The following is a 22,684-nucleotide window of genomic DNA, read 5'->3' as shown; positions in this document are numbered from 1 at the left end:
TTAAGGATATGTAGATAAGAGAGACATGGATGAATATGAAGGAGAGTAAATGGAGAGGAGATATAGAAGTGAAAGACGATAAAGAAAAGAAGAAAATGGGGAAAAAATGATGTAATGGAAGAAGAAAACAGTAAGAAAAAAGATATGGTTAATTGGGAAAAGAGGAGGAAGGGGGGAAGATGAAGAGGAGGAAAAGGAGGAGGAGGAGGAGGAGGAGAAGAAGGAGCAGTGGAAGCTGAAGTGGGTTTCCTCCAGCATGCTGATGGAAGGAGTTTATAAATATTCAACAGAGATCCACCAGAAAATGACCGTCGTGTGCACCTGCCCTTATACTCATCCACTCATCCACCAACCCTACACACACACACACACACACACACACACACACACACACACACACACACACACACACACACACACACACACACACACACACACACACACACACACACACACACACACACACATTATACTGCCATGAGATACTTAACCTCTTCAGTACTGGGACGCATTTTTATCATGAGTTTTGAGTATGATTAGACGATTTTATTTACATTAGAAAGAGTCTATGGAGGTCAGAGGAATAAAGGCCAGAGTCGTCACTATTCTAATTCCTCACATGAGTTTCTGAAGCTGCATAAAATCACCAAATTATAAGCAGAATGAATATGAAAACGCGTCATGGTACTGAATGGGTTAGGGTGATGTCAAATGAATCTCAATAAGTCAGAGAGCAAGAAGGTTACCTATGAATCATTCGCTGACTGGTAGTGTCTAAGATTATTATTCAAAAACGCTCTGCTCTTTCACCACGACTATTTTCCAAGCCCACAGAGATGATTAGCGGAATTCTCATGAGTGTTTCTCCAGTTAATAATTTAGAAATCTTGTCACTGCCTCAAGAACCGTAAAAACACCTTAAAAAACTCGTGTAGATTTCAATAAAGACTTTTGAAACAGTAGAGGTGAAGCACAGAAGTGTTTGAGAATACGAGCTTAACCCATGAGTGATTAGAACAGCCAGGGCATGTCGGGAAGGAATTGAATATTACGTTTTCTTTTCCCATTTTCTTTCTTCTCCTTTCTTAGCCACGCTGTAACGAAACTTTTTCACTGTGACCAGCTGTGCATCTGGCGCCGACTGCCTATGCTCAGAGTCACGCCATGAGGTTTTTAATTTCGTTTAGTGATTTACTACAACTACAACTTTGCAAATTTTTCATGGACTAAAACGTGGCTGCATCTGGTCCTTTCTCCATCGTGATCTTAGGCCTAACCAAAGCTACTCGTAAATGAAACCCTTCACTAGCACAACACTTCACAGGAGGATATGGAAGTGAATGAAAAACTGGAAGAAAAAAATATTAAACAAAACAGAATTAATTTAACTTCACAAAGTGCCATACTATTTAGCGTTCAGAATTCCCATGCCTAACGCCCTAATGAACGATGTGAGGAGCTGGCGATGTGAGGTAATTGTTGCTCCGTCATTGTTTGTCGTATCATAGAGTCTATTCTCTCTCTCTCTCTCTCTCTCTCTCTCTCTCTCTCTCTCTCTCTCTCTCTCTCTCTCTCTCTCTCTCTCTCTCTCTCTCTCTCTCTCTCTCTCTCTCTCCACGACTATTTTCAAATGACACGGTTTCTAAGGGTGTTTCTCCTATAAATTTTGAAGCAACTTTGTGTGTATGTGTGTGTGTGTGTGTGTGTGTGTGTGTGTGTGTTAGAGGACGTTCCTTCTACTGAAACATTCCATTCTGATTGAAGAGACTATACGCTGTGGTTGATAATGTAAGATGATTTAACCTTTTACATAAACAATTAAGATAAGCCCATTCATCCAACTCTCTCTCTCTCTCTCTCTCTCTCTCTCTCTCTCTCTCTCTCTCTCTCTCTCTCTCTCTCTCATGTCTGCTTTATCTCTTCCCTTCCGTGACTTTGCTTTCGAACTGAGGAATGACGTAGTATGCCCCTTTGTGTCATTTTTATCACTTAAATGCCTCTAAGGAGTTTTCTTTCCATTTTTAAGGAAAAAAAATTTATCCTCTTGAAAATTTAGGGTGTCTAGGGGAGGTTGAACGAAGAAAACGAATTCCTTAGATTTCTCATGTATTCGTCAAATTTCACCACCGGACAGTAGCCTTGATTGAATACAGGGACGTTATTATTCTTCCAGCCTAAAATGTACTGTTTTGCTGTTGTTGTTGTTGTTGTTGGTGGTGGTGGTGGTGGTGGTGGTGGTGATGGTGGTGGTAGTTGTGTTACTGTTGTTGTTATAGTTTTTTGTATCCATGTTTTCGTTATAGTTGAGGGCTTAGCTTATCATTTAGTTTGTATTCTTCTATCCGCTTATTTTTTTTTTTTTTTTTCATCACAGTTGAGTGACATTGTCTATTTATTTTGTGTTCCTCCCTCCAATTTACTTTACTTGTCCCTCTGACGTTTTATTTCTTGTTTTCCTCCTTGCAGTGACGCACACGTGCCCGTCCAACTTCTTCCAGTGTGAGAGCGACGGCATCTGCGTGCCCCAACGAGCATTGTGCAACCACACCACCGAATGTGCAGACGGTTCCGACGAGAATAACTGCCAGAGTAAGCGACAAGTGTTTCTCTCTCTCTCTCTCTCTCTCTCTCTCTCTCTCTCTCTCTCTCTCTCTCTCTCTCTCTCTCTCTCTCTCTCTCTCTCTCGTACACACACATCTACCAGACGCCATCTCGAGTATACCACCTTCCTCTCCCCTCCCAGATCATAACACAGGTAATGGGAAAATTATGTACTCTTCATTTATTCAAGAGACACGCGGCTCTTACTGGGAGTGTAGAGGAGTCCATATTGCCAGTAGGGTGTGGCAGGATGTAGGGATGTGGTGCAGCATGTAAATAAACAGCATCTGGTGTAATAAGTGACTGAAGGAGGTAGTAGACACCTACTGAAACGATAATCTACTCCCAGCGATGTCGAATACCACTATGTTCTGATCTGAAACGGACCTGGTTGCCCAGTTCTGGTCCGGATCAGTTCAGAGGGTGCTGTGAACTTAACATCAAAGTCGGTTGTGATCTCACTGAACGTATCCCTTTGTGTCTCACAACTCAAGGGGGCAGTCACAGCCTGCCTCTTAAGACAACTCTCCCCCTTCACACAAAAGTACAATCACTCCCTACACACCCACACCCTTAACTTAATAATAAAAAATGGTGACTCTAAATCCAGCCTCGGAGTCCCTTTCTGGAGACCAGAAATGTCCCCAGGTGGGATTGTTCTCTCGGTGTCGACCCAAAATGTCTTGACACCTCCCTTAACTTTTCTTCATTAATTTCTACAGTATTCGCGGCCTTAGATCTGATTCTCAATCTATAGAATACCACCTTTTTTCTGCTAAACCTCATCTACTTTTCCTCACCGAAACACAGCTGTCTGAGGCAACTAACAGTAGCCCCTTCTCTATTCCCTCCTACTTTCACTATCCTCATTTTCGTTCCAAAGCTGGATGGTGTGTCTGTACGCAACGACTTGACCTTGCTTTCGTGCCCACGCTCTTGAATCTTCTGACTCAAAAGCCGCTTTTTAACTAAATTGCCCACATAAGGTACTTGAGCTTTCCATCACCTGAATCTCATGCACTTTATATTTATATTTCTGTCCGTAACCATACCAAGTATGTTTTTAAACTTGCCAAACACTTTTTCATAAATAGAAAATGTCAAAATCTTTCAAATTCTGACTCCCCTCTTGATTTCTGGCATCTCGCCAAAAACATCTCCAATAACTTTACTTCTTCATCTTTCCCTCCTTTATTTCATCCTGATGGCACCACTGCCATCTCTTCTGTCTCTAAAACTCAACTCTTCTCTCAAACTTTTGCTAACAACTCCACCTTGAATGATTGTGGACATGTCCCTCTCTCTTCCTCCCTCTGACTATTTCATAGCATCAATCAAAATTCTTCGTAATGATGTTTTTCATGCCCTTGCAGGCCTAAACCCTCGGAAGGCTTATGGATCTGATGGGGTCCCTCCTATTGTTCTCAAAAAACTGTCTCTGTGCTTGTACCTTGCCTGGCCAAACTCTTACAACTCTGTCTATCGACTTCTCTCTTTCCTTCTTGTTGGAAGTGTTCCTGCATTCAACCTATTCCTAAAAAAGGGTCACCGTTCTAACCCCTCAAACTACTGCTCTATAGCTTTAATCTCTTTCTTGTCTAAAGTTTTTGAATCAGTCTTCAATAGAAAGATTCTCAAACATCTGTCACTTCACAATCTCCTATCTGATCGCCAGTATGGCTTCCATCAAGGCCGCTTTACTGGTGATCTTCTGGTTTTCCTTACTGAGTCTTGGTCATCCTCTTTTAGAGATTTCGGTGAAACTTTTGCTGTTGCGTTAGACGTATCAAAAGCTTTTGATAGAGTCTGGCACAAAGCTTTGATTTCAAAACTGCCCTCCTTTGGTTCTTATCCTTCTCTCTGCAACTTTATCTCAAGTTTCCTTTCCGACCGTTCTATTTCTGCTGTGGTAGGTGGCCACTGTTCATCTTCTAAATCTATTAATTGTGGTGTTCTTCAGGGTTATGTCCTGTCACCCACTCTCTTTCTATTATTCATTAATGATGTTCTTAACCAAACTTCTTAACCTATTCATTCGTACGCTGATGATACCACCCTTCACCTTCCCACGTCTTTTCAGAGGTGACCAACCTTTCAGGAAGTCAACAGGTCACGCAAGGACGACACAAAACACCTAACTTCTGATATTTCTAAGATTTCTGATTAGAACAGAGAAAACTTTATAGTATTCAATGCCTCAAAAACTTAATTCCTCCGTCTATCAACTCTACATAACCTTCCAGATAACTATCCCCTCTTCTTCAATGACACTCAACTGTCTCCCTCTCCTACACTGAGTATCCTCGGCCTATTCTTTGCTCATCTGCCCATGTATGTAGTACTCTTCGCATGTTTGGGGGCGTTCACATTCACAGCTCTTCTAGATAGGGATAGGTTCGCCTCATCAATTTCCCTCCTCTGACTGACTGTCTTCAGCCTCTTTCTCACCTCCGGAATGTTGCATCTCTTGCTATCTTTTACCACTGTTTTCATGCTAACTACTCTTTTGATCTTACTAACTGCATGCCTTCCTCCTCCTGCTGCCTCGCTGCACAAGACTTTCCTCTTCCTCTCAACTCTATTCTGTTCAACTCTTTAACGCAAGAGTTAACCAGTACTCACAGTCTTTCATACCTATCTCTGGTAAACTCTGGAACTCCCTACCTGTGTCTGTATTTCGAACTTCCTATGACTTGACTTCATTCAAGAAGGAGGCTTCAAGATATTTGTTCCTGTCTTTTTGGCTAACTATTGGCTCTGTAAGGAGACTGGCGACTGAATGAACTTCTGTTCTTTACTTTTTGTTACCCTTGGCCAGTCCTCTCCTCTTATATAAAAAAAAATACCTCACGAACGAATACAGACGACTGAAATGATTAAATATCTTTCTCTGTTGCACGCTTTCTCTTTCTCTCTTTCAGGCTTCAGAACCTGCTACCATTTGGAGTTTCGGTGTGATAACGGGCAGTGCGTGCGTCCCTACTCTGTGTGTGACGGCAGAACACAATGTAAAGACGGGTCGGACGAGAAAGACTGTCAGCCTTCAGGTCAGTTGACGGTCAAGGCACTGCAGAAACGGTGTTTTGATGGCAGGGCAGGTTATGTAAGGAGCGGGAGAGGCGAAGACTGCCTCTCTCCGTGGCTGTTGAGAATAGATAGTCTGGCGCTGTGTAAAGATATACTAGTCTTATATTTGTGTAGGAGAAGCGTTGAACTAGGAAATAAAAGAATAACTTAAAAAAGGTCCATTTAGATATCAGTCTCTAAATAAAGGTAAAAAATGATAGTAATGGTTTTGAGGATCAACGTCTTGAGATAACTCATCCAAGCCATAGGAAGGATGAAGTACAGAATTATGCAGGGAGCTTCAGAGTTGCCTTACCATATGAAGGGATGAATGATAGAGAATACTGTCTCCACGCAGTTATAACGAAAAATTCAACGCAGATGCTTCACACAAAACACACACACAAAACACACACACACACACACACACACACACACACACACACACACACACACACACACACACACACACACACACACACACACACACACACACACACACACACACAAAAGACTCTTCTTAACCACGTGACCTTCCCTCCTGCAGACTTCGTGACATGCAAATCAGGCAGAAAGGTCCACAAGTTTTGGCATTGCAACAACTTCCCGGACTGCAGCGAGAAGTATTACGACGACGACACCGACGAGCTACACTGTGAGTTCCTTCACCACCACCACCACCATCAGTCTCCATTCATCACCACTTTTGCTAACCTCCTGCCTACCCACCACTGCTCCTCTATGTTCACGGTGTCCCTTCCCCCACCCACCCCTGAAAGCGAGGAAGTTTTCATCACATAATACAGCCACAAAATTGTAGACAAACATACCAAAACTTTTACGAATGAGAAATGTTTTGCAAAGGCTTGTATAAAATGTTCCCAGGTGGTGCGTTGATGCAAACACTGTAGATGGCAATTGTTTATATATATTTGTTAAGAAAATCCTTACATTTTGGCAGAGAAAGACTAGTACAAATGTTTGAGAATCGTAGGCATTTTTCTTCCAATATAGTCTTTTTTTTTTTTTTTTTTTTTTTTTCTTATGTTCCTGTCCAAGGGTAAATCTTGTAATCCCTTCAGTATCATGACGTGTTTTCATATTCATTCTAGTTACCATTTAGTGATTTCATACTGCTTCAAAAACTTAAGTCGGGATTAAAATAGTGAAGACTGACCATTAACCTTCTGACTTCCATAGAGGCTGCCTAATGTCAATAAAATCGTCTAATCAAACCAAAAACTCAAGGTAAAAATTAATCCCAGTACTGAAGAGCTTGAAAACGAATATAGTATTATAAAAATTCCTCTTGTTTTTTTTTTTACTAGATAAATGAACAAAAAAATATTATAGGGACTGATTTTCGTTCAGAATGCGTATTTTATTCTGAAAATTTGTAGGAAAATGTGTAAATCCTCCCTCCAGAAAAGTAAGATTGGCGTAATATCGACTCAGACAACCTCTCTTGCCTTCTCCTCCACAATCTCACCAAGTATTCATTAATTCTTCTATCAAAGCTCCATTCACGTATCACACCTATTAGGAATACCATAAGTCCCTTTAGAAGATGCGTTCCAAGTTTATGTAAGTCAGTGTCGCGAAGGATGTGGGAGAGGAAAGCAGAAGGAAGAGTGAAGAGGGAAGGAGAGGGAAATGGGAAGAGAGGGAAGAGGGAAAAGAGGAGAGGGAAGATGGAAGAGAGAAGAAGAGTGAAGTGGAAGGAGATGGAAATGGGAAAAAAGGAAAAGAGGGAAGATGGAAGAGAGGAGAGGGAAAAGAGAAGAAGGAAGGAGAGGGAAGATGGAAGAGAGAAGGAGAGGGAACAAGAGAATGATAGAGGAGAGGGAAGAGAGAAGGAGAGGGGATAGAGAAGAAGAGAAGCAGTGGGCAGAGGAGAGAGGGAAGTGCTGTCTCCCGGTCTGAAGGATGAGCTACACATCACGAGGATCAATAATCAGGATACAACGAGAAATAAAGAGTTGAAGCTTGAAAGAAAAAAGAGAAGTTCGATTAAAAAAGGAGATGAAAAGCAATTGGTTTTCAAATAGAGTGTTAGATCATCAAATGGAATGGACTCACTGTTCAGGCTATTGCTGCTGCGTCATTAGGGAGTCTTAAAAGGGATGAGGCAAAATTATGGATGATTCTTATAACTTGCCTTATTTTATTCTGTTTTTCTGATGTTTTGATGTTCCTTTAATTGTGTCTGGTACTCACTTTTTTTTTCCTGAGACCGCTTACATTCCTATCCTCCTATTGCTTTCTCTCTCTCTCTCTCTCTCTCTCTCTCTCTCTCTCTCTCTCTCTCTCTCTCTCTCTCTCTCTCTCTCTCTCTCTCTCTCTCTCTCTCTCTCTCTCTCTCTCTGTGATGTAATTTGAGAAAGAGAGAGAGAGAGAGAGAGATCCACACAAACAGACTGACAACAGGACGCGAACAGACAAGGAACTGACTCAAAAGTGTTTTTCATTTAGTAACAATTTCAGTCATGTCAGGACCAACACGTACCGCACCTTAATAGCGACCATGGAGCAGCCAACCCATCACACCTCGCGCACTTACTGTTACGTGACTTTTATTATTATTTTGTTTTTTGTTTATACCATGTGGGGGTTTCACGGGAATTTATGGGCTAAAAGGTGATACTTTTTGTGGTACCTCCTATCTCAAAGCCCACCCGCTAGGAAACCGTTGCCCCGAGTGAGGAAGCCCAACCTACACTCGGACCGTAGACAGGATTCGAACCCGTGCGCTTGGAGACCCCTCGGACTCCAAAGCACGCATGGATCCACTGCACCACGGCGGCCTTCTATTAGCCTTTTCAGTTCTCCAGTTAGGATTGACTACATATATTAAGTTTGTTATATTTCTACTTCTTTATCCATGGCGCGTTTTCATGTTAATTCTGCTTACTATTTGGTGATTTTATACATCTTCAGAAACTCATGCGGGGGATTAGAATAGTGAAGACTGTGGCCATTAATCTTCTGACTTCTATAGATTCTTCCCAATGTCAGTAAAATGGTCTAATCGTACATTATATCTCAAGATAGAAATGCGTTCCAATATTGAAGGGAGTTAGTTTTAGTTTGTCCGCCTTCCTAAGCTCTATTTTTGATGTTTTCCTGGTATTATTAGGTGATTTCTCTTAGCCTTTTCAGTACTCCAGATCAGCGTTTCTCAACTTTTTTACGCTTGCGTAACCCTTGAAATAAATTACATGTCTCAAGGAACCCCTGCGCAAAAAAAAATTATATACCATATATTTCTCATTTTATTTTCATCGTATTTCACGTGACAAATATCATGATATTTGTTTAAGGAAAAATTATATATTATAATATTACAATAAGCTATGATTTATTGTGCGTGTTTAGTCATATTGTGTATATGAAATTAAATAAAAACTCAAAAAATGCATAAGCTTATCTCACTTGTTCTTGCGGAACCCTTAGGGACCATATGTGGAACCCTCGAGTTCCCTGCCCCAGATAGTATTTACTATATGTACTAGGTTTGTTATTTGTGCGTTGCATTTTTACTTACTCTTGATCTTATTCTATCCACCTTCCTAATACAACAGTTTAGCTGATTTTTCAGTGTTTCATCCTTTTTGCTGCTGCACTCGAGAACTCCTTGCCTGCCACTGTATTTCCACCTACCTCTAACTTGTATTAACGCCCCTCAGTACCGGGACACATTTTTTACCTTGAGATTTGTGTACGATTAGATCATTTTATTGACATTAGGAAAGGTCTATGGAGGTCAGAAGATTAATCCCCCACAGTCTTCACTATTTTATTCCCCAAGTAAGTTTCTGAACTTTTATAAAATCACCAAATAGTAACCATAATGAATATGGAAACGCGTCATGGTACTGAGAAGGTTAAAGAGGAAGGTTTCACAGATACCTCTTCTCTAATTCTTAATCGTTGTTTGGTTTTTCTCATTAGCGACCGACACATTACAGGAGCAGGTCTTTCTTTCCTTTCTGTCTTTTACGCAGCTCTCGGTCAGAGTCACGTTCTTTGTTATATACATCATCCTACTACTCTTGTTTCTTTCTTTCCTTTCTCTTCTCTTTATTTCTGCCCTGTTAAAGGTCCGTCTCGCTTTTCTTCATTTCCTGGTTTTGCTTCGTTTTTCCTTTATTCATTTCTTTTTTTTTCATTTCCTCGTTTTCCACTTTCTATTTCCTTTTTTGTGTTTTCTAGACATTCGTTATGACATTTTTTTTTCAGTTTTGCTTTAATTTTTTACATCTTTCTCTTGCCTTGTGTTTAAGTTTCTATTTGCTTCATTTTCATTTACTTTTATTCCTTTACCATTCTTCATTATTTTTTTTTTTTTGTTTCTTTTCGTTTTTTCTTATTTTATTCTGATTTTTCCTATCCCTGACTTTACTTTCTTTATACTTCTTGTCATTTTCTTTGACTTTCTTTGAATCTCTTTGACGAGTGTCCGACATCTGCTAAAGTTACTCCTTACACGTCTCCGTTTTTTTTGGTTTCGTTACTTTACTCTGGTTAACTCTCTCTCTCTCTCTCTCTCTCTCTCTCTCTCTCTCTCTCTCTCTCTCTCTCTCTCTCTCTCTCTCTCTCTCTCTCTCTCTCTCTCTCTCTCTCTCTCTCATATACCGAACGCATTATTGTTATGTGGAATTATCTAAACCAACTTTACACAACTATCATTTCGTTTCCTTAAATATTCATATCTTTCAGTTCTTTTAGCAATCAATCTCAGCGAACTGTTCTTGTCATGCGATTCTTTCATCTCCGACCTTTTCACTTCGCTAAGCAACAATTCAGCGTTAATAAAGAAAAACAATGTATGGAATCTTTACAAATACGTGCAAGGAAGAAGAGGATAGAGAAAAAGGAGGAAAAGAAAAGATGCCTCGGTTTCTAGTCAGTGTAATGTTAGAAGCCGGCTGTGAAGCAAGCTGTTATGTTTGAAAGAGGAGTAGTGACCGAGGAAAGACTTGCCAAATATCAGTGATACAGCTTCGGTTAGTTAAAATTCTTTGAGAAATCACTGAGTCCACTCCTGTTTATTTCACGGATGATTCATGATGCTTCGTATTTTCAAAGACTTCTGTGCTTCACCTCCATTATTTCAAGAGGGTCTATTTAAATTTACACGAGTTTTTCAATGTGTTTCTTTACGGTTCTAGAGGCAGTGACAAGATTTCTTCTACATTAGTAACTGGAGAAACACTCTTGGAAACCCCGCTAATCATCATTTTGGGTTTGGAAAATAGTCGTGGTGAGAGCAAAGCGTTTCTGAATATGCACCCATGATTAGGTTGGGTTGGGTTGGGTTGCGTCGTACAGCAATTGCTTGCCACCAAGGATGCCAAATTTTCCCTTCAGTTAGCTTTCATTATCAGTATCGTGAGCAAGCGTTCCAATTTTTCCTACGCCATCCTTCGCTCCTTCACGGGGAAAATGACGGTGCGTGCGCTGCTCATCTCTGAACACTCTTTGATGGTGCTGCTGTGCACGATCAACACCCTCTTTTAAGTCGTCCCTGCGCGGTGCCTGCCTGCCTGGCGTCATCTTCTGTGCTGACACGTTTCCTTCATCTCGTTTGTTCTCGTCTTCATTTCCCTCCAGACTCGTCCGATTTTTTTTTTTTTTTTTTTTTTTTTTACTATAGCAAGAAAACATCACATCTCTTCCCAGCCAGACGCTCATTCCTTCTTTTACTGGCTTGGTTAGCTTGCCGTCACAGCTCTCCTCTATTCCTTCACATCGTCCGTTGATTCCTGTTCATGAAAAGTCGAAGATAATCTTAGATTCGGAATAATTTTCAACCAAGAAATATAGATGTTCAATATCAAGATAATTGTATCTGGTCAGACATTCCTTCTTCCAAAAATAATTCAGTTGTTTGATTTATTTATTTTCCACATAACATACGTGGATGAGGAATTGGAAGGTAATGTAAGTGCCATAGACAAAATGTGTGTAGTACGTGGTGCACCACCGCAACACTCCCGCGTGGATGCAAAGGCGACTCTTGGTCTAATTGAAATTACAAGAAGTTTTCATTTTTATCACGATCCAGCCCAACTGTTCATTCGCTGTGCTTGTTTGAATATCAAGGATTTTTTTTTCAGTTTTCTTCTATTTCTGTATTTCTAGTGCTTTAGCTTTTATGTTTAAAGACAGAATTAAGAAACAAGAATAAACTTTGGATATCAGGGATGATGACTGCAGCGGTGGCAGCGGCGACGGCAACACCGGATCAACTTTATTCCTATACTTGGCGGGCCATGAATGCGGAAATATTAGAAAGCTTCTATAAAATTGAAAGCAGGAACGTGAATGCTGTCCTATGTCAAAGTTTGAATCCGGCAACACCATAAATGACAGAATCACGGCCGGCTTTCCGTATCGATGAGGTCGTTGACTCGGAGCACCACGCAGTAGGAGAATTTTCTTTAGATAATTCCGGATTTGCATATAGAGAAGCGTATCGGAATATTCTTCTGTACCTCATTCAATCACCTGCGACGTGCATCTGAACTGCGTGTACTGAAATCTGTGTCATGTGACGTGGTTTGGTCGATGAGGCCGCTTTGTGAGGTAGGGAGTAGACGAGAGGAAAGGAGCAGCAGTGGTGGAGTCCCGGGGCATTTGGAAAACATGACTGGAGGCAGATTATGTAAAAGACTCGTCCCAGCGTACGCACCAGTAATAAAGTACATACATTTCATAGATTTTGTATCAAAGATCAAAACAAGTAAGTAATGTCGCTGGGTTCATTCAGTGTGGTATTTGATTCAGGTTCAAAGATCAGCATCAAGTGTCTCCCTTGCCTCCGCCGCCTCGTGGATCACGCCCATCAAGACGTTTGAGGCCTCGATTTTCAAAATATGCCTCTACTTGTTCCATAGATGTTGAGTTATTTATTCACAAATAACTCAAGTTTTCCTTAACTTCTTCAATACCTTGACGCTTTTCCGTATTCATTCTTCTTACTATTAGGTGATTTTATACAACTTCAGAAACATGTTGAGATTAGAAGAGTGAAAAAGTGTCCATTATTTTTTGACCTCCATAGACCCATCCTAATGGTAATAATATCGCCTAATAACACCCAAAACTCAAGGTAAAAAAAAATGCGTTCCAGTAATGAAACGGTTAAAGACGATAAGGGCAAATTCTGCTGCGGTATTCCCATGCTAAGTGACACATCCAATATTATATCAGACAGTTGATATTCACATCGCTACATTACGGGGTCACGTTTGGTAATTAGCTAGCACGAATGCCTTACGTTTGTAGTCATTTATACGAGAAATTGGAAGATGGTATAAGCGGTTAGCCAGATGTCATGCTGCACCTTCAAGCCACTCAGCCAAGCCGCTCAATCAACTAATCGTCATATATCGTGTTTGCAGCGTGCGTTCATAGTTCACGACCATCCCAGTGCTTCTAACTACATTTCCACAACGAGCTCAGAATGGTTCAGATAGAAATATGTGCTCAGCAATTCAAAGGCATTATAAAACTTTATCACAGTGCCAAAAAATACCTATTCATAAAGCATACCGCCTGCATCTCTGCGTCTTTTTGTTTACGCTATTCAGCCAATCTGCTGTTATATCTGCTTTTTTTATTTATTTTTTCCTGCGTTCCTCTCTGCATGCTATCTCTCTCTCTCTCTCTCTCTCTCTCTCTCTCTCTCTCTCTCTCTCTCTCTCTCTCTCTCTCTCTCTCTCTCTCTCTCTCTCTCTCTCTCTCTCTCTCTCTCTCTCTCTCTCTCTCTCTCTCCAATATCATCCCCATCTCATTAGCATCAAGAAGAGCAATAAGAACGAGTTTAGTGCCTTACCCTTACATACCTCACGGGAAAACATATTCCAGCCATTCTCATCATTCCGTGCCGTGAATATCTCTGTAGGACAAGAATTGACTGGTGGAGGACGAGAAGTGACAGGTTCAAGCTTGACAAAAGTTAGGTGAAAGAAAAGGATATAAAAAGGAATTGACTTAAAGAGTTTTGATTGTTGATATTCATGAATGGGTATGAGAGGTGGAAATATTATGAGGTGCTTTTCTGTATTTTCTTGTTTTACTTGGATCGCATTTATGAAATTTGCAAGAAAATAAGACACTTTTTAATGCTCTTACCCTGTTCTCACGTACGCCATTACGCGAGCCATCCCGTATAGCTTCCAAGAGGGTCTAATAGAGATAAAGAAAGAAAAGGAAGATTGCCGGGTGTATAAGCGTCACTAAATTGCCATCAGGTTACCGACGCAGCTGCCGCCATAAAGGTGTGTGTCTCAAACCATCTCACGCCTCACCAGCTTGACAGTGGTCTGTGTTATGATGTCAGCTGTTCCTTGCATTGTGTCACTTATTCTTGTATTCTTCAACTCTTTATTCCCCTGTCAGGATGGTGGACCAATTCCCACAAAAAGAAAAAAAGTCGAAGAATTAGTTCGGTTCCCATTCTTAGTTCGAACCATATCTGTTTACATTTTTCGTCGTGTATTGTGTAACTTTTAACAGACTGTAGTGAATATTATGAATCTTCCTTGTTTGTTATTCTCCTCATGGCAGTTTATTTTTAGAACGATTTTGTCGCCACTGAGTGGATGTCTTTAATGTGGCAGGAGTGGGAGACAGAAATTTGATCTTCCTTCCTCGAGATGAGATTGGCGTTCTGTTAGCGAGCTGCTTTTTGATATGTGCTCCCTTCCTGCAGGTTAGGTAAAAAAAAATATATTATTGAGGGGCTCGGTGGTAGTGAAGTCAGATGATTCTCAAGATAGTTTAGGCTCTGGTTCGGTTTTGGTGTGGGCATTGGATTTGTGGTCACAAGTGACTTATTATTTAGGATGGGTTTTTTTTTTCATTTAGAATTGTTTCTTGGGTCAGAGGAATTGATATTACTTTTAATATTCACAATTACATCTACACACACACACACACACACACACACACACACACACACACACACACACACACACACACACACACACACACACACACACACACACACACTCAACAGTCAGTAATGAAATGTGCTTTTATCTCGGACAATAAAACAACGTTATCTATTTTTCTTCTTTTTTTTTCGGCAAATCATACAGCGAGCTAGTAATAACACCTTTCCAAATATTCCAATATAGATGCAAATACTTTGATCTATATTAGCAGAGACTCGAATATGAATGCGAGTGCCTGAGATGCTGCACTGTAATGTTCCTGAAATATGGCCGCTCCATCCCTGAGAAAGAGAGAGAGAGAGAGAGAGAGAGAGAGAGAGAGAGAGAGAGAGAGAGAGAGAGAGAGAGAGTTTATTTATTGATTTATTTATTCATTCAATCAGATTTGTAGACTTATTTTTACATTAAATTATTTCATTCCACTACTACTGCTGCTACTACTACTACTACTACTACTACTACTACTACTACTACTACTACTACTACTACTACTACTACTACTACTACTACTACTACTACTCTCTCTCTCTCTCTCTCTCTCTCTCTCTCTCTCTCTCTCTCTCTCTCTCTCTCTCTCTCTCTCTCTCTCTCTCTCTCTCTCTCTCTCTCACACACACACACACACACACACACACACACACACACACACACACACACACACACACACACACACACACACACACACACACACACACACCATTAAACACAGTATTTTACTCTCATTAACCCAAGAATACACTTTTACTTTCTCCACCATAACGTTTTCCTAAGAGTGATATATAAATAGCGGATGACTAACTAACGTAACCTAATTTTTAGAGGAATTTTCATCCCACCTCTGCCACCAATGTCATCGTCACTGTCGTGTTTGTTATGGGCGGTAGCTGAGATACAAGTGTCAAGTGTTAACGAACTCTCACACTGTTTTCTCACAGGTATTAACATAAACACAGCTTTGTTATCACTATAATGAGTGTACAGTTATCTACACTACACCAAGACAGTCTGCCCACACATATTGTCGCGATCCGAGCTGTTGCACGACGTTGCACAAATTCTCTGGCTACTGGTTATAAAATATAGAAAGTTTTTTTTCTCTAATTTAATTGATAAAAATTATATCTATACATAATATGTTTGATATGGCACCGGCAAATGTCACTCACAATTCTTTCTGTCGCTCTCTTCACTGTAAGTCGTTTAAATTCATCTAACAACCATATATAATAATCACTCCAATCTCGTATACGAATGCAACTATGTAACTCACCACTGAACATATTTGTCTCGTGCAATAAATCCAACTTTCTCTTTTCATCTATATATTCTCACTTCAGAACAAATTTTACCTGAACGTCGTTCCATATATCCTCATGACGTCCCCTATATCCTCATGACGTCGTCCCCTATATCCTCATGACGTTATTACAATATCCGAACACTGCTTTATTTATCAGTAAATCTTATATGCAGTAATTACAACTACATATAAGAATTACCTTTACTTACTACATGAATAAGCAACCAACGTAATACACCACTTAATGTATCACCATACACATATAGTTACCTTACTTCGTTCATGAAAATGACAACGTAACACACCATCGAATATAATGACAAATCTTCATACATCCACACAAGTAACTTCACTCATTGAATCTCATATGGAACAAACCCACTTTCCACATAAGAACTACTTTAACTTCGTGCACGAATACACACAAGTAACTGTTATGTAACTTATTCGTCAAAACAGTACAACATGCAATATACGTACGGAGATGTACACACTATTCTTTACTCGTAACACGGGAATGTAAGTAAATAACGGCGTCATATTGAACCAAATACCTACACATAAACACATATGCTAAAATAATACCTAAACATCCTATCGTGATTCCTCTTCCATTCTTATTTACCTCAAAAACTGCATTGCAACTTATCGCTCCACTTACTGTTTGTTATACGAAGTACAAAATGTTCATGCCTCCTCGGCTATACAGCTTTGAGCCTCGGTTGTCCTCCCTTTCTGCTTCCTCTCTTGTCTCTCTCTCTCTGATTCCTCTCCAACTTCCTTCAGAAACCTGAGGGGGCGTGACTTGACCTACAACAACAGACCCCTCAAATGTACCTTTCATCAATCAAGTAAAAGCTACGTGAAGCTCCACGTGTGGTACCAAACATATAAGAACGACAATAACAACTATTTGTTGTCCTGTCAGAGGATGTTTACCTGGTACCCAGGCCTAGATCATTAACTGTTTCCTTTTGACCTTTCTACCCTTCTAATCTCTTTTATAGCGAGATACAACACACTGCGTACTATCATATCTATGCATGTTTTCTTCATTTATTGTTTGTCCATATGTTACATTGTGATGTAGGTATCCCACAATACCAGAAGTCCAGCTCCCGGCAATCGCAAGGAGCGTTACGTCATGGTTGTGCTATAACAACACTCCGTCTGACCCGGCAGCTGCTCCTGTAGACCTTCATTAGCAGTATCTCACCGACACGGTGACCAGCTCGGACATCTAAGAATACTTACAAATAAATTGATTACATTAGTTAAAGTATTATCTAATTATGAATGTAAGAAGTAAAATATGTGCTAATATGAAATGTGTGTCTATGTTATTATACTTAGCTATAATTGCATATGTGTACTCTAACAACTAGAGATTCCCACACTGAGACTCATAAGACAAGGAACTGACCTCAGCATGGTCCGCTGTTGGACGTGCATGCGAAAGATAAAAGAATGTGAACTTTTGCGACATCAATCCCGTTCTCACGGCTGTATATGAACAAATTTGAAAATAATTTTGCATAATTCATAGTTTTACACTAACCTAACCTGGTACATGTATTTCACTCTCATTAACTCAAGAATTCACTTTTACTATCTCCACCGTGACGTGCTCCTAAGAGTAATGTGTAAGTGGCGGATGACTGACTAACTTAACCTAACCTGATACATGCTTACGAATCACGTTTTTAATGCCTAGTCAATATGCCTTAAAGGATTAGGTCAGTTTCATGAATGGAAATGATGATAAGTGGGTTATGTACGAAGTTTTCTCTGGGAACTGTTACCTGTATTCCTGATGGCTCTTGGTAAACTCCCTTATATTCTTGTGTAACACCGGGGTAGATTTAATTAAATGCTTCCTCTCCCTGCCTCTCTTTAGTTCAATGCAATCAAATTATTCGTAATATATCACTGATTAATCCCATTTTCTTTACAAGTTTTGACATTTTAGTGGTTCGTAGCGTATTTTTTACCATATCTCAACTTTATTAATATTATCACTATCATTCTATCCCACCAATTTGGTCGCTTTTAACACTTTGCAACGGCTCCACATGACCATTGTGTCTTCCTTTTTTTTTAATCCACCAGTCATTCTTCTCTTTCTCCCCCTACCCTGCTAACCAGTTTCCAATCACTGTTCCTCCATAGGCCCCTGCGACGAGACGCACTTCCGCTGCAACAACACTCGCTGCATCTACAAAGGCAACGTGTGTGACTCAAAATGCGACTGTCAGGGTTGTGAGGACGAGGTGAACTGTAGCCACGTTTACACCAGTGACTCGGGTATGTGTGTGCTGTGCCCTATCTATCTATCTATCCATCTATCTATGCATCTATCTCACTCGCCTGCTCACGAGCTGCTCTCCGCTCCGGTAGGTGTGGTGGAGTGCCTGAAAGGAAAATCCGTGGAATGCAGCGGCCGGTGCATCGCGAGGGAGTTTTTGTGATGGCATCAATCACTGTTATGGAAATGACCTGACGGAGTTCGGCTGCTGTTAGTATCTCGCAGTGACTCCATCAAGCCCTCCTTCCTGGTCTTCCCTTCCCTTCCTTTCCTTCGCTTCGCATCCCTTCCCTTCCTTTCCTCTACTGTTCATAATACTGCGATTTTGTTCTTCTTTTTCTTCTTCTTCTTCTTCTTCTTCTTTTTCTTATTATTATTATTATTATTATTATTATTATTATTGTTGTTATTATTATTATTATTATTATTATTATTATTATTATTATTATTATTATTATTACTATTATTATTATTAATATCATTATCACTATTTTATTACTACTACTACTACTACTACTACTACTGCTGCTGCTGCTGCTGCTGCAATTATTATTATTATTATTATTATTATTATTATTATTATTATTATTATTATTTTTATTGTTGTTCTTGTTGATCTTGTTTTGTTTTACGTCCCTTCACCTCATTTTCTGTTTACATAGTATCTATCTCCTCTTCCTCCTCTTTCTCCTCCTCCTCATCCTCCTTCTCCTCTTCTTCCTCCTCCTCCTCCTCCTCCTCCTCCTCCTCCTCCTCCTCCTCATTATCATCATCATCATCATCATCATTATCATCATCATCATCATCATCATCATCATCATCATCATCATCCTTGCTACCATCATTATCAGCGACAATAAAAACAACAACAACAACAACAACGACAATGACAATGTATATTCATCTCTACATCGTCTTTGTGTGTGTGTGTGTGTGTGTGTGTGTGTGTGTGTGTGTGTGTGTGTGTGTGTGTGTGTGTAGCTCATGATCTGTGCACAGCTACCTTGCTGCCAAGAGTCACCCCATACAAACTAACGAAAAAATTTAGCATGTAACCCAGTGTTTCCCAACCTTTTCGCAGCGATTACCCAAAAATACAATTTCACAATCATCCATTACCCCAATGAACAAATACTCGTAATATAGGAAAAAAAGTAACTGTATTTCATACTTCAAAAACAGACAAAATAGAAACTATGCAACACAATAATGCAAATCTATAATACGAAAAGAAGTAATTTTAGTTCATACATAGAAAGCAGAAAAAAATTAATAGAAATCTTCATTGAAATTATATGAAAATGTAAACTGATTGCCTCATCCCATGCCAAACATCCATTACCCCAAAAATATGGGGTCATTACCCCACTGGGGTAATTTACCCCTAGGTTGGGAACCACTGATGTAACCGAATGAATGAAAAAAGGGAGAAATTACACAATAATGCAGATCTCTTTATAAGTCTCGTACTGTGTTCCTCTCTGCCTAAAAGAAGCACCAAGGACTAGCAGGAGTGAGTGGCGGGCGAATACCTGTAAATAAACCCGTAAATTACATGTATTCTCTGGCACACGTGGACCTCTTGGCAGGGAGATTGACAGGTGATGCAATCGAGTGTTCATGCAGCGACACAGCGAGAGGTGAGCGGGAGACAAACTTACGAGATCAAATTTAGGTCTACATGCTGAAACACTTCTGCGCTGCACCTCGACTAATACTTTCAAGAGACTCTATTCAGAATTACACTGGTTTTTAAAGCTATTTTCATGATTTTGTTGACACATTAACGAGATTTCTTTATTATTAACAGGAGTAACATTTAACAAACAGTCTAGTCGTCTCTGCGGCCTTTGAACACAGTGTTGATAACAGGTTTTAAAATATTCGTTGCTCAGTAGCAGCTCTACCGGTCACTGCCTTGCTGTGTGGGAGATAAGTGTAAGAGGCCGCGCTGTGGTAACGTGACCCCAATGATTGGAAAATTAACTAATGTTGTCAACGATAAGTTCAACCTACAATACTTCCCCAACAAAGACTATCTCTGTCTACCTTTCGCGTCTGATCACAACAGCATGTTTTAGCGGAAATTGTTGATATATTTAAGGACGTTAGCTTAATTTGTATGATAGTCTGAAAAGATGACTGCATCGGCAACACAGGAAAACGCTCATGATGACCAAACTTACAATCTCTTTGGCTTTAGAAAAATAGTCCGTATCAAAAACTGAAATGTGAACACAGTATAAATTTTTTGATCCTCGTCAGCAGTCAGCGGGTGTGGTGGTGCGAGAATGAGTGATTTCTTGGTTTGTCTGGTCATTTTTCCGAGTTATTATCATTGTTTCTTCAAGTACCTCTTCTGTCTCCACCTCACAGACGACAGTGAGACCAATACGTTTAATCATCCGCTAGAAGTGAGGCAGAAAGACTTTAGCTTTTTCCAGTGTAACGATACGAGGAGCCTGCTGAGCACCATCGTGTGTGACGGCCAAAGACACTGCTTGGACGGAGAAGACGAGGAAAATTGTGGTGAGAAAAGTAAGTATGTTATTAAGCATTTCTTTTTTTTTTTCTTTTCTTTTTTGCCATCTTTATAACATTAGGCAACTTCTTTCCCCTTTGTTTCCATGCCATTCCTGGTATCAGTGGATTTGTTAGAGGGGGAGAAAATGCTATCTTTTTTATATTTAATACCATTTTTTGTTTCAATGCTTTCTTTTTCCATTGGCTCTTCTTACTTTGCCATTTCTATTCACCTCTATTCACCCTTCATGCGGTTTTTATGGGAACTGAATTGATTTTCAACCTTTTTCCAGGAACATCCTCCTGGTCTAATTCCATATCTCTATTATTGCATACTTATTGTTTCGTGCTGGATACCAATCTGAAACTGTCTTATTTTTCTCCTTTGGATTTTATGTTTCTGTTGATTATTGGCCATTTAAACGACAACACTATTTCTTCTCCCTTCCTCCCTTCCTATTGAGAGTCGAGTAACTTTCTGCACCAACTCCAAATGTTCGTTTTTTTTTCTCTCTCTCCTCTGCATTCATTCCTCTGATTTGATGGCAGTCTGCCTAAAACAACCTAACAACTGTTGGATTATATGCAGGGGAAGGCTTTAAGGGACGCAAAAAGCTTAATGAATGTGATCAGTGTGTGTTATTTGACTAAGACACAACCATTCAGTATTGTCAAAATACATTGAATATTTTCTGAAAGCCACAGAACTGGGATGTCCTCAGGAAGGCACTCAGTATATCTGCTGTTATGTCTGACCATTAAAGACATACCTAGTGCTACCGGAAGATAAATACAGTGAAAAAGGCTCCTAATCGCTTTCCAATAGTATGTAACGGGAGAGTTAAGAAAAAAAAGAGATGGGAGATGGAGAAGGCCAATCTAGTTCCACGTATGCTTTCAGGGTTTTTATGTGTTAAAAGAAAAATTAAAGGCAGGGAAGAGCGAAGGGTTAGGCAAACCGTTCTCCTCTTTTTTCCTCACGCTCGTCTTCATATCAATGACCATAACAGCCACTCATCCTCTGGTCATCAACGGCTCACATTTTCTTTGTCATACCGCCTGTAAGCAAAACAGGACGTGTGTGTGTGTGTGTGTGTGTGTGTGTGTGTGTGTGTGTGTGTGTGTGTGTGTGTGTGTGTGTGTGGACTTGAGAGAGAGAGAGAGAGAGAGAGAGAGAGAGAGAGAGAGAGAGAGAGAGAGAGAGAGAGTGAGTGTGTGTGTGTGTGTGTGTGTGTGTGTGTGTGTGTGTGTGTGTGTGTGTGTGTGTGTGTGTGTGTGTGTGTGTGAGAGGAGAGAGAGAGAGAGAGAGAGAGAGAGAGAGAGAGAGTGTGTGTGTGTGTGTGTGTGTGTGTGTGTGTGTGTGTGTGTGTGTGTGTGTGTGTGTGTGCAATGAATCATACGTGAAGTGGGCTCTTTCCACCTAAGCCTAAACTAAAATCCATCCATTCATCCATCCTTCAGATCAAAGCAATCAAACGGGTTGCACCTCAGACGAGTGGCGGTGTATGAATATCGGCCAGTGCATTCTCCGGAGTGATCGGTGTGACAGCAAGAAGGACTGTATTGACGGCTCAGACGAGCTTTTCTGCGGTGAGTATTTTACAATTGTCATGTTCATACTTTGAAAGGATGAAATAAAGATGAAACCTCAGAATCATTAAAAGTTGCCAAAATTATGTCCATTGAATATTTTTATGATGATAACTACAAATGTTTGGCTAAAGCATTGTCTGACCTACTTTCTTCCTTAACGACACAGGAAACAGCACTTGTGGTGAAGGCCAATGGCGTTGCTCCAGCGGACACTGCATATCTGAAAGTGGTCGCTGTAACTCTGTGTTCGATTGCATAGACAAGTCTGATGAAAAGTATTGCCGTAAGTTACCAGAGTTGTCTTGGTTTCTCTGCAGCACAGGCGACGCGTTT

At 40.2% G+C, this 22,684-nt stretch overlaps 2 protein-coding genes across 4 annotated transcripts in view; both read left to right on the top strand.

The window, feature by feature from the left end:
• The window catches only part of LOC123514755 (low-density lipoprotein receptor-related protein 4-like), a 112,298-nt gene extending 91,548 nt beyond the window's left edge, over window positions 1–20,750 (top strand). For all 3 annotated transcript variants that reach the window (XM_045272863.1, XM_045272864.1, XM_045272865.1), the window contains 6 exons: window positions 2,467–2,589; window positions 5,523–5,648; window positions 6,215–6,322; window positions 18,100–18,234; window positions 18,328–18,445; window positions 20,612–20,750. In XM_045272863.1, the coding sequence (XP_045128798.1) occupies window positions 2,467–2,589; window positions 5,523–5,648; window positions 6,215–6,322; window positions 18,100–18,234; window positions 18,328–18,398 (563 nt within the window). In that variant the 3' untranslated portion in view covers window positions 18,399–18,445; window positions 20,612–20,750. The remainder of the gene's footprint in view (window positions 1–2,466; window positions 2,590–5,522; window positions 5,649–6,214; window positions 6,323–18,099; window positions 18,235–18,327; window positions 18,446–20,611) is intronic.
• LOC123514565 (G-protein coupled receptor GRL101-like) overlaps window positions 19,791–22,684 on the top strand; it is a 21,897-nt gene continuing 19,003 nt past the window's right edge. The window contains exons 1-4 of the mRNA XM_045272505.1: window positions 19,791–19,875; window positions 20,612–20,773; window positions 22,220–22,348; window positions 22,518–22,634. Of these exons, the coding sequence (XP_045128440.1) occupies window positions 19,791–19,875; window positions 20,612–20,773; window positions 22,220–22,348; window positions 22,518–22,634 (493 nt within the window). The remainder of the gene's footprint in view (window positions 19,876–20,611; window positions 20,774–22,219; window positions 22,349–22,517; window positions 22,635–22,684) is intronic.

This window comes from Portunus trituberculatus, chromosome 38 (assembly GCF_017591435.1).
Source record: "Portunus trituberculatus isolate SZX2019 chromosome 38, ASM1759143v1, whole genome shotgun sequence".
Taxonomy (NCBI): domain Eukaryota; kingdom Metazoa; phylum Arthropoda; class Malacostraca; order Decapoda; family Portunidae; genus Portunus; species Portunus trituberculatus.
The sequence above is the reverse complement of the archived record's forward strand: the minus strand, read 5'-3'. Positions and strand labels throughout refer to the sequence as shown.